General features: G+C 34.9%; 1 protein-coding gene across 2 annotated transcripts in view; it reads right to left on the reverse strand.

The window, feature by feature from the left end:
- LOC145686047 (potassium channel subfamily K member 1-like) overlaps positions 1-13,641 on the reverse strand; it is a 429,879-nt gene that overhangs the window by 37,856 nt on the left and 378,382 nt on the right. The window contains exon 1 of one of the 2 annotated variants that reach the window (XM_081758925.1): positions 5,175-5,495. The exons of the other annotated variant lie outside the window; for it this stretch is intronic. Within the exon in view, the coding sequence (XP_081615051.1) occupies positions 5,175-5,391 (217 nt within the window). The 5' untranslated portion in view covers positions 5,392-5,495. Of the gene's footprint in view, positions 1-5,174; positions 5,496-13,641 lie in introns of those variants that run through there. 2 annotated transcript variants of the gene reach the window in all.

Below are 13,641 nucleotides of genomic sequence, written 5' to 3' on the forward strand. Positions count from 1 at the left end.
CACGATGTGAGTTTGGAGAAGGAATAAAAATCAAGGTAATTTGTACGTAACAAGTACGGTTCGTTTAGACAAGATTAGGTTAGGTTAGGTTAAGTTCGGTTCGTAATAGGTTCCTATGAATGTTCTGCTCAAAGTGTATTTTGAGCACTTTGCCAGAATAATGATTCAGATACTCAACAAAACTTAAGAATAAAATTTAAACTAAAGAATATATGAGAGTATGCATTTATATTCTTGTTGGTACCCCCTTCTACCTCACTTTACGTACATAAACTCCTTAAGTTTCAGGCCCTCAGAAACAAATGTCAATAAAGTAAAATAAATTGTTGTTGTTACACGCCTGTTTTTCAACTTCACTAACGTCTAGTTTATTTTTTCCTCAGGCGAGTTTGGTATTAATAATGAAGGAATAGCGTCAGATCTTAAACACTGCTTTTGCGGGAAGCCTAGGAGCTCATTTTTAGAACCCTTTGATAATCCTATGGTGAAAGGTTAGCAGAACATATTCGTGCGTTATCCGCATTAAAAGTGTTCTTTTGCTTACAGTGGGAATCCATCATCTTCGAAGTTCATCACTTTTAGGAAATCGATAGAACATGATTTCATTTGTATTGTTTCCTCTGTTATTAAAATGAGCTGCTGTGCAGTTAAGATTGTTTTTGCCCATCTTGAAACAGTAGCGAAATTGTTTATCCAATATTTCGCTTGTTCTGTTCAAAAATACCGCGATACCTCCACGTGACGTCACCAGCCTCAAAGTATCCTGGGAAAAATGAGAGCAGAAAAGCTGAATCAAGAGTCCCCTGGAAACTGGGCACAGTTGTTCCCGAGGCATGCCGATGCACGACGCACACGCTAGTTGCGGTATGCGTGCGAACTACTAGTGTCTACAACAAAACGGATCTTACTTAAAAAAAACACGCCACGTATTTAGTACTCAAAGTCTCTTTGTTTGTTTATGAAAATATTGAATTTGTATAATTCTATCGTGATTAACTGCAATAGCTACTAAATCTTTTGTTCTTTTTGTGTAGTGATTTTCCTGAGGAAGCCCCCCGGCACTTTGTTTTATTAGGAGGGGGTATTCCATACAAGCGAAAGCCTCAGATGGACGGCGCCCTCCCAGAGTATGTGGCCGCGCCCTTTTTACATAGCCAGTCCACCCCTGTCTGTAAGCCACATATATTCATTTTGTTGCCTTTTATGAGGCTTAGTTGCAGTTTTTTGTGTTCGGCTATTAGCATATCAGAGTGGTTACGTGCACATAGCAAACTATACAAGCTCATTTTCGAAGTAAATTGCGAATAGTACTTTCGATCTTTATGCTAAGCAGCAGATACTATCTCATACAGCTTTGATGGTGGAATAGGACATTGAACTTCAATCAGTCCAATAACTTAAGTAAACACATGTAACAGAAGCACGTTAGCTATCTATATATTTAATTTTTAAATAAAAACCAATCAATAGTAACATTCTATAGTTTGATAATCAAATGATGTTAACAAGGTTTAACAGATCATGAGTTAAATAGTCATTAAACTCTTCGAACAAAACAGATTATTTGATTTTTAAATTTTCCTGTGATCTCTTGTAAATTAATTTGTTTTATAAACAACAGAGCATATTGTTTACGTATTTTTTAATAATCGTTACTGTAAATTATATGGGGGTCCTACATCTCCTGTAAATTTGTAGTTTATTTCACTCCGTCATCACCGTAACTGGCTTTGCAAAAATATTTTTAACGATGAATTAACGGAATTATAAAAGAATGAAGTTAACATTCGTACATTGTGGCTACGTTAAAACTCAAGAGAACTACGCTAATCCTGTACTTACATCGCCAATCATTGAAAGACGATTTTTAAGTCATGTGTGGTAAATTGGAAGAATTAAAATAGAAAAATCGCATAAACAAAACAAAAAAAGTCGCAGTGGTGCAGTCTATGCTACCAATTGAATTCCAAATGAAGAGAATATATTCGTAGAATGAATTTTGTGAAGTATATAAAGATCTTTTAAATTACAGTAGTGTATTATTATTAAAAAAAACAATCCTGCTTATATTTCATAATACACAGTTATAATTAAACTGAAACCAGTAACTTTGTGCTAAAAATCGAAACTTGTCACTGAACACTTGATAATAGTAATTTCAGAGGATATTAAATGAAGAATGTATACTTCGTACAAGAATGGAAAAAAAAAATTTCAAAACTGTAGATGTTAATGTACTACAATATTAACAGCACAAGAGCTAATACTGTCCAGAGAAGCTACGCCACTATTTAAGGGGCTTTTCCTGAACTTTGGTGGGAATTACTAGCTCTAATTGTTGTTAATAACTTGTTTGTCATTCCAAAGATTAATTTGAGATTCCCAGCACATCATATTTTTTTAATAACTAGCTAATTAATCTAATAAAAGATAGGAGCTAATTTTTAATATTGTATTTTAAAACTAACGTCTTCTTTTGCTTTGAGTTGAATGGTAGAGGAGATAAACCACTTTTTTTATTTTTTTGAAACTATCTCCACATGCGAAGTTCTTTAGATAAAAAGGAGAAATGGCCTTTAGTGTTCGTTCAGTCCTGCTAAGTTTATCTTGTTAATTTTTCTCCCCTTCAATATTGATCAGAAACTCTTATTAAATTTATCGGTAAACGAAGTTGTTTGTTCAATCAATAAGATCCTATAAACACATTACTTCCCTTCACCTTGAAGATTGCAAGCTTTGATTTTCAAAGTTTTCTTCTGGACTGCAAATTCAATCTTATAAGAAATTACTTAACAAGCTCTTAAGTTTATATATTCCGTTGATACAAGGCACAAATACGAATCTGCTGAGCTGTAGATTGAAAAAAATACAGTAATGACACAGTGGGAATCATTGCAAAGCTTTAGTTTTGAATTGAGTTTTATCTCCAAACAAAATTTCACTTAACCCTACAAAAGTATAGTTATATTTTTGGTACCCAGAATACACACTGTAGTCTGGCAGACCCTGGAGTACTTCCATGATCTGGCGCAAGATTTTGTAAGTAATTAATAAAATTTTGTTATTGAAATGTTTTAACCAGGAAGATAAGCGTAATATTTTGAAAGTAATTACTAAAACTGTGGGACTGAAATATGTCCTAATGTAGGAAGATAAGAAGTAGTCAATTTTTTCTAGAATAGACACATGAATTTCCAGCGTAAGGATCACAAAGTACATATATCATTGGGGCTCGATTCCAAATAAACTTAAATGTACTCAGAAGGCATATATAAGCATAAATCCATGTAATTAGTACCGAGTGACAAGTAGAATTATCAATTAGAAAAAAAATAGATATATTCTGCAAAATCAGGACTAGCATTCACTACATATGTGCTAGTAGTCAGCAACACTACATCTTCAGGCTGGTTTGCCTTTCATTATGTGTTTACACAAGTCTAGATGAAACACGCCATTCGTAATATTACAGCATACATTTGAATAGATTTAGAACACATAAATTTATGAATAATGTTTTCGAAAGTCGAGACTGTAAAATAAATTTACATTAAGACTCGTTCATCGTTCTGGAAAAAAATAATTCACAGTGTATGTTATTTAAATAATCATTCGTTATCTGTGTAACTAAATAACTGTTTGAATAAAGAATTTTGTTCGAATTTTGTTGTGTTACGCGATTTGCCAAGTTTCGTTATGCGATTTTGATTCGAATTTTATTAAAATTAGTATATGCAAGTGTCTACCTTACTGCTGAACCTTAATGCTGCTGAAAGAACACTATCATCTTACATAAAGAGGGTTATGATAGAACTATTTTAAATAAATCATAAATTAAACTTCAAACATTACGAAGAGCCGATTGCTCTTTCAGTACTAAGATTACTTACTTGGATTTTTATTAGAAGCTCAGTACCCTTACCTTCATCGGGGATCGAATATGGGATCATGCACTTAAGAAAAACTAAATGTTAACTTTATTTTCATGGCATGACATCTTATCAAAGTTTCTGGTCAGTTTAGTCAATCTGTCGCTTTGGTGATGTGAGCATAGTTTTCTTGAGCTGCCTTGCAATGCTGAGTCAATAGTATAATTAATTATAGAACTCCGAAAGTAGAACTATTGAGATTTAATTAGAACTACATTAATTAAAAGAATATGATAGTGAATTCCTATTGTCCGAATGTACAGTTAGCATGATGTATTACTTGATTTTTAATTAAGTTAATTCATTTTGGTAAGAACACGAAAGAAATTTCATGATGAACAGTCACGTATAGAATACAGTTCTATGCTTTTGGTTCCACAGCAAGTGGTATACTTGCTGAATTTATGTTTATCCATGATACTGACACAGAAAATAATATTGCCAAATAACAAATGCAATAGACGTGATTTATATCAGACCATAGCTACGAACCATTGGATATATATTCAATTATCATTTCGTATTAATATCTGAATAAAGTTCCTTCTATCCAGAAATTAAATTCTCACTTTCTTTTATGTGAAACATTTGTCCAAGATTTTTTTCTTAACTTGTAAAGAAATCTTTAATAAAGGTTAAGCAAAACTATTTTTACATCATATTTATTATTATTTCAAACAGAATTTTGCGATAATGTCAATACAGACTTTGTTTCAATGTTTTGAATATTTTTCTTTTTATTTCAATAGTAACTTTAATTAAACTTTCCTAAAAACTTATTTAAATTTCAAATTATATCCTACACTGCAACAAGAATTATTGGTTTCTATGATATATTTATTTTAATATTTAAATATTACATATTTAAAATTAATCTGTTTCAAAATTCTCTAGAAAGCTTCACTAGATCTTATGTAAATAGAAGATAATTAAAGATGAGTAAACTTACCAGAAAAAGGGGAAACTTAAGTGTGTATGTCAATATTGTGTGACGTGCGATAAGACCATCTGAGTTGAAGTTGTCGTATCTTAACAGAGACTTACTTATTTACGCGATTGATTCTTCAACATCATTATAGAAAATGTTGACTTAAGTGTAAAACGGTTGAAAATATCTGAGCAAGTGGTTAAGGCGTCTACTCACAGAAAGCGACATTTAAACCGACATTTCTTATCGACTTGCATAAAATCATACTAAATCTCACACACACCCATTTCCTTGCACTCCGTAAAATCTCTTCCTACCTGAGACACAAGGATGTTTCTCCAAAAATCGATGCCGACTGTAGAGAAGATTAGTCCTAACAATTTGTTCACTCGGCGCTTCGAGAGCGGCAAACACGATTCCGCCGGTAAGCAGGTACACAGTATAGAAAATCAGGTACAACAACAATAGAAGAGTGCTTCGACGGCACCCTAGCACAGTCCGCACGTGAGCACGTTTACCTTCTTCTAGATACATTTTTGAATGGATGGAATGTTTAATAATATAAAAAACAAAGAATGGATATTAAGAGCCACTGTCACCTCGTCATCACCAAGCTAACACTGGTGTAGTAGAGAGCCCGGTCTGACATTATACATATACGGCGCGGCGACGTTGCCACACTCACTAGCAGCCAACAGAGATAAAAAATTATCGCTGTTTCCGTAACACCACAGACACAGAGAGAGATGGGGGAGGAGAAAATAGAAAACAACATATGCCATCACCGGCTGAAACCAATCAAAAAATATAATATCGTGCACACACACAGACGAATGGCTTTTAACTATAAACCCATACTCACATGTATGTGAGGTGAGGTCAAATATGAATAATTAATATGTTGTTAGAGATTAGTAAGCGGATTGATTGGAGCTGTTGCTCCCCGAAGATAACAAGGATAATTTATTCCTGTTTTATCTAGTGTTACGTATGGATTAACACAAGCTGATTTCCTTCTTTGAGTAAAAAGAAGAAAAAGAAAAGGGTTCCAGAAATTGGATGTTTCGTAAAAGAAAATAAGAAAATTCTGAGAGGAGCTCATGATTGACAAACAGAAAATCTGGAATCTAAAAATCGCCAATAAGTGATAAGTTTTTCCAAGTGGTGATAGCTTGGAAAGAATATTTGCATTTTGATTAATAGTCCTGACTTCGTCACCGAAGCGGTCCAACCAACAACTTCAGGCTGTTGGATTTGTGCGTTTGAGTTTTAAGTCCCTTTAAGCAGCGAGGATATATGATACATGGACCTTTTGATTAACGTGGAATCCGAACCACATGAGCTCCCGCCGGGAATCGAACCCGGGTCTCCCACGCCAAAGGCTAACTGCTAACCGTTTAGCCACGAAGGAGCTCTTCAGGCTATTGGATATCACTGCAGAAATGTACCTAGATAAACGTAATGTAACGTAAAATGAAAGTAACAAATTCAAACCCGAGATTTCAAAATATGACGTCACTTTCAGTTTCAATTCTGGTTGAATATTGAATTCCCAGATGATTTTTTTGCGCGGAAGGTTCTTATTTCTTGTTTTGTGTCTGTAGTATCAAATATCAGTTAAAAAATTATCTTCTTAAGTGCTAGGTTGGATTGAAGTGTAGCATCCTTTGCAGGACCGAGGCCAAACGAGACGTCGTTGTGACATAATCCATTTGTATTTAACATCAATTCTTATTTCCCCAAGTTTGGAATAAACTAAGCTGAACATCTTGTATAAACTGATGCACAAGGAATAAACATTAGACTTAAGTTCTTGATACAAAGAATAAATGTTATTCTAGTTACAAAATGCTTAATTTTATCTTCTAAGATATTATATGCTTTTATGTCCATTGTGTTTGTAAATATTATAGTTTTATAAATGTTCAAGCATGTTACTGCTTTTAAAAAATGTTAATTTAACATACGTTTAGATTATCTGTATTTCAATTTCATGTTATAAATGGAAAGTACTTGTATTAGAGTTGATATACTTCAAAGCATTGTTCCTAAACTAACAAGAGCACAGAAATTTTTGCACAGGAAAATCAAGCAAGATTTGTCGAAAAATTATGCCTGTCTGTAAGCAAAATCCAGGGCTCTATTTAACTTTTTATTCAGTTTCAAAATGTAATCCCCTGGTCCTGTGACTTAAATTTTAATGCGCTGAAATTGATTTTCTTGGAAAATATGCTAAAATTAATAGATTTACCATCATTGAAGCAAAAGTAGTCATCAGTGTATTATGACAGACATGAAAATGTGGTATTTATGATTTGTTTATATGTAGATTCAGATTATTTATTGAAGTTTATTTTACTAATTTAGCAAGTACTGAGTCTACGACTGCTTTTTTTTTTTTTTTTTTTTTAAGAAAAATATTTTCATTAACTATGCTAGGGGACAATATTTACTTGAAGGCGGCCCATCAAGTTCCCTTCAAACGCTGTTAGTAAATGAGAGAGCCGCGGTGTTGTCACGTTTTGTGCACGTTCACGACAGCTTGTACGCGGAAGAGACGTTTATACACAAATAATAAGCAGAGCTAAGGTGGTGTGGTCAGTAAGGCGACCACTTATTGGGTTCGATACCTGCTGTGGGAGTAATCTATTTTCCTTTCTACCTTCGTTCCAGAGCGGCTCAAGGATTCAATCAGACCTTGTAAAATGGGTACTTTAGGAAGCCTGGGGGCTGAAGGTGGCCGGAGGTTGGTACTGACTACATTGCCTCCTTTACACATCGAAGTCAAGGAAATGTTAAGCCTTGCCTCAATATCGCCCGCGGGGGATTCGACGTGCCAAAATGGGGATACCCTTTATCTTATCCTTATGCACAAAAATATTGCCTTTCCAGCTAGTCTTGTAGTTAGTGCGCGCGTATTTAATGGACACGATGTCGGATTCGATTCCCGGTGGGAAGGCTTTGAAATTTGAATAGATTACAGTGGTTTGGGTTTTGCCTTAGACGGTAGATTCATGTCTCACATGACTTCGATGATGAAAAGGGATGTTCAACTCTAACCAACCACTGAATGAACAAAGAACATCAGCCCTGAGTATTGAATTAGACAATATCTTTGCTAAGTGTTTCTATTTTTCATTTTTATTGCCACTTTATTCTTCGATTTTTGTTGTTGCGCAAATTGAATAACCCATAGGCAGGGCTAGAGTAACCCATTTGGAAAAATTATATGGCCTCTAGTGACTTCACCTAATACATTTCTGTGAAAGTACAGTAAGAAAGTTAAGGGAATATGTTTCATACTTTTGATCATATTTTATTTTATGATGATTAAATCTTCATGATTCTTTTTAGATAGCCAGTTGATATTTTGATCAGAGTCGAGGCCCCTATCCACCTGGAGGCCCGGGGCTTTAGCCCCCCTAAGACCTGCCCTTAATCCGGCCCTTCCCCTAGGGATACTCTCCAGTTCCCGCAACAACTTCGAAGTACACATGAAATTTACTTTTTGCGCTCTCCACTTTCGGTTTTTATTTTCCAAATTCCTTCTTACTGGACGTTTGTGGAGTTTCGTCAGCAGACTGCCTGAGGCAAAGCAATCCAAATCCCTTTTGCTATATTTATCCCAGGACGAGCCGACAAACTTTACCAGCTCGAAGGTCAAATGTTTAAGTGTATTCCAGATAACACACACGTAGAATAGTATCCGATTTCCCCTATAAGTAATCCTCATTGTTTTAAAACGCAGGAATGCATCGTAATCCAGCACCAATGACACATTTCTTTGTGTGCAACATGCTTTGATTAGAATGACACCTGTGTGGCTTGAAAACGAGTAATAACTACAGAAAACGCGAACAACCGATTCAAAAAACGACATATTGTAGCTATATGCTATAGTGACAGAGCGACTCACATGGATTGCATAAACTACTGGGAACACATTCACTACAGCTATATTTTCACTGAAGCCAAGCAATTCAAGTGAAAAATGTAATGATTTTCCCCTTTTTACATTCTATAAAGAAAATTCAAGTAGTACCGGTATTTGTGCAAGACTCTTGCGCAAGAGTCTTAATCTTGGTCATGGTCTTGGTCTTGCAGGTATGGTCTTGGTCTTGGTCTTGGTCTTGCAACGGGATACCTGGTTTTGGTCTTGGTCTTGCATGCAAGATTCTTGCAAAAACTGCAAGACCAAGACTGTTGCGCTCATCACTAAACGTCATCTTCCTAGAGCCTGTAGTTTCCGAGATCTCATTGTCGAAAGGATTGGCCACAAACATATAAACGCCCACAAACATATAGTTTAAAAGAACTCCAAAGATGACAGCACAATTCATTTACATTGATTTTGGAAAAGGCCTATTAAAATAGAAAGGCTTTGAACAATAATTTTAAAAAAATAAACTTTATATGAAAAAGGTCTACTTAAATAATTTATTTAAAGTACATATAGTTTCTGTGAAACGTGAAATCACAAATAACCGTAAATCAAAGGATATAGGTTGGAGCTCACGTGCTTTTGTTCAATTGCTTACCTTTCTTACTCTTGCACTGCAAAATATCCACCCTTTCATCCGGCCACACATCTTGCAGCAAATCACCCTTGCAGCCAAAGCAACATATTCTGGAAATTCAGTGGATTTTCATGCATCTCCAACAACTCAAACCGGTTGAATTTAATTTCATCATGGCTCTAAACTTTCTTTATTTGAACATCCGATATTTTACTAAAAACAAACTTTTGTTTCAAACCCTGCTAATCGAGGAACATATAACAGTTTTTCTCTTAAACGAAACATTCTTAAGAAAAGCAAATCCATGTCGCGTACCGGGATATACCATTTTACGTGCAGACAATCTACAGCCCGCACAGCAAGCTAATGGGGGCGTAGCGCTTGGTTTCTCCCCTTACTTGCCATATTGTCAGCACTATTGTGCTAATATTCCATTACCCTAATATATCATTACCATTGTATATTTCAAATCTATTATCGTTACCATAGCAACAATCTACATCCGGCCTGGCCATCCCCTCCCAATACAATTTGTACAGCACATTTCAAACACCTATCGTCACTATATCATCATGGCAGATTTTAATATGCACAATCGTTCAGATCACGATCGTAACAATTTCACAGCCTTTATCACCACACACACCACTGGAATCATTCATCAGTTACCTAGACCCACTCGGCCAATCTCTGACACAACACCGGACATCGTTATTACGTCTAGCAATCTAATAACTCGTAGCAGTATTTCAGTACTTGATATCCTGGGAAGTGACCATGCTCCTGTTAAACTCACAATAAATCTTCATTCTTCTGCATCCACTTGTCCTCAATTGCCTTCACGCAACTGTTTTCGGTTTGATAAAGCTAACTGGGCCTGCTATCGCTCTTATCTCACTAAACGCACTTAACACTTTCATCGCCCACTTCAGAAGACGACCTGTACAGCACTATCGATACACTCAGTTCTACTATACAGGAAGCTAGCACTCTTTACATTCCTACCAGCAAAAATATTCCATATCAACCTCGACTGCCACCACATTACCTGAATATGATTACACGTTCTCGCCAACTTTATCGAGATTACATTCGCACCAGAAATCCTGAAGTCTTACATCATCATCAACAGTTACAGAGAACTGTGCACAACTACATCCGGGCCTATAAACTTCGGTGTTGGTAAAAACCTGTAATAATCTGTCTACCACCAGTCATCCTATCAAATTTTGGAAAAAGTTTAACGCTTTATGCGGCAAGTTCACAAAAACTCCCTATCCCATTCTGATCGGAAACTCCGTAGCTCACACAGATACGGAGAAAGAAAAGCCTTTGTAGATCATCTGCAGAACATTTTCACGCCACCACCTTCTGGAATTACACGCTATGTTGCACTCAATAGTAGGGATGGTACCGAGACCGAGACGGACTTTTATATACCGAGACGAGACCGAGACCGAGACGAGCTTTTACGTACCGAGACGAGACCGAGACCGAGACAGACCTCTATAAATCGAGACGAGACCGAGACGAGACCTTGGTTAGTCTCGAAAGTCTCGGTCTCGTCTCGAATATTGACAGCTATTTTGCGTTTCCTCAAAATTTATTTCGTTGCTTTGTGAGATAATATGGGAATGGATGACTGATGTACGGTGGCGTATTTAGGGGTAGGTGTTGGGCTCAAGCCCCTCCAGAAATAAATTTCTGATCATTTTTTCGCATTGCACATACAACACAAATGTTTCTTACCCGTTTCTCAAGCCTCTCCCGAAACAAAATCCACTGTTGTTGTACACAATCTTCTCTCTCTCTCTCTCTCTCTCTCTCTATATATATATATATATATATATATATATATATATATATATATATATATATATATATATATATATATATATATATATATATATATATATATATATATATACGATCAAGGAAGGGCCTAAACCATATTTTGCCTCTTTATCCAGTGTAAAGCAGGATTGAAGGTCATTTTATTCAGTGTATACCTGAGCGGTAAGGGAGGATATAGCCCCTATAACTCTTCTCTTGGATCTGCGCCTATATATATATATAAATGCTGAAAATTTTTACCATGTCGTGTGAAATATAGAAGGGAAAATTGTTGCAATTCCACTAGATAAACAAGCAGTGTTGCCAACGCAAAATAAAGTTGTATTTTCTCAAATTGCACTATGTAAGGTATTACTTATTTCTAATTTAGATATTAAATAAAACCACAATGCCACATACATTATTCAGTGTAAAAAAGGACAATACAGTATCACCAACATCAACATTTTGGAGATCTCTAATAACTAAAATGGCATAGACGGTGCAATGCGCATCATTGGTATCTTAGCGTCAAATACTATGATCATGGTATAATGTATTTCGAATGAATGAAGGATCAAAGTTACAAGAAATGAAAAATTTAACTTTTTCTAGACTTTACTTCGAAAATGCGCTGACATATCACGCCTCATCATGTATATGATTCCAAAAGACTTAAGTGATCATAATGTCGTTTACAACAATTGTTATTTCAAACCGTTTCAGAGATAGCAAACACATGGATAGTGATTGTAATACTGCTTAAAATAACGTATTTGTGTTAAATTTTTATAACGATTGTTGCTTTAGTTTGCTTCTATAACATTATAACAATAGTTTTTGGTGGTTTTAATTACAAGTCGCAGTTCCATTATTTTAAGTAGTGTTGCCAACTTAAATAAATTGCTAAATATTATTCTAAATATAGTGCAAATAGCGTAGCTAAACTGCAAAATATTTTAAAATTACTCGTAATTTGTTTTATGGTGCAAGAATGTTTTCAAAAGAAGATGTTTTTCGTAGTCTTTATAATGTTAATGTTAGTGTCAAAGTTTTGATTCCAGCAATACATGTAAATGCAAATTGTAACTGAAATTAAATGTAACTGATAACTGTTCAGTAACCCTAGTTGTTCACCTAAGCCTTAATCCTGATGTACAAAAAACCATGGTTAATTAAAAGTTCTAATTACACCCTAGTTGCATTTCACTTGTTTTAGTTTGATCACCGACCACCTCAAACTCGATTCATACCATATAGCTATATGCAATTATTTAAGGACTTACAGTTAGTAGTACACATTGTGTTGATTCTTGGTTTGATTTGTTTTAGTTGAACGTCCCACAATTATGCTCGGGTGTCTAAAGGAGACGTGGAGCTAATGATTATAATGGAATCCCAACCACTTCGGTCGTTCAACTATACTCCCACCGGAAATCGAATTCTGGACCACGCGAACCGAAGTCAAGCGTGCTAGCCACTAGACCAAATGGAGGTCCTCACATTTTGTTGATTTAAATCATTGAGTCAGTGTTATCAGATTCGAAGATCAAAAACTAGCGTGTCTGTGCTCCAAAAGTAGCGGATTTGAACTATTTGTAGGCCAAATATGCACAGTAGAAGTATTTGGCAACTAATGACTGGTACTAATGAAATGATTTTTAACATGGATTGGAAAATGTGCTGGACATATTGCAAGAAATTATGATCGATGAACAAAAACAATTCTAGACATGATACCACGAGATAGAAACAGCCTAGAAAACGTCCTTGTACAAGAAGGTTTGACGAAATCAAGAAACTGGGGAATAACCTGAAAAAGAATTACTCAAGATAAATAGTTGTAGTGAAGACTTGGAAGGATCTTCATCCAGCAGTGGGTTGATAATGGTTAATTATGATAATAGCCATGATTTTATTATATCTGGACCTCAGAGATAAACTAAACCAAGTCTTAATTTCGTAATTTTACAGGAGAAGCGAAAAACCAGTTCCTTAAGTAAGACCTATACCGGTAGTACTATTTTTCAAACCATACTAAGTAGTTACAAAGTAATAGGATGCTTTTAGACTTACATTATTACACCACTAGAAAGAACATAGGCTATTAAAAATGTATTGTTAACTTAATTTCGACCAAAAAGTGACTTAGCGTAGTCTATCTCTAAAGTTCACACACACACACATATATATATATATATATATATATATATATATATATATATATATATATATATATATATATATATATATATATATATATATATATATATATATATATATAACTTTTACTTAGTAAGTTAGGGTAAAAACGGATCCAAAATTTAACGAAATTCGTACAGCGAAAAAAATATTTTTGATTCTTCATATTGCAGCAAAACTACGAAAATTAATAGAAAAGAAAACTAGAAAGTTAAGAATCACTTGTTTTGCC

The sequence above is a fragment of the Thermobia domestica genome, chromosome 5 (genome assembly GCF_964235325.1).
Source record: "Thermobia domestica chromosome 5, izTheDome1.hap1.1, whole genome shotgun sequence".
NCBI lineage: Eukaryota > Metazoa > Arthropoda > Insecta > Zygentoma > Lepismatidae > Thermobia > Thermobia domestica.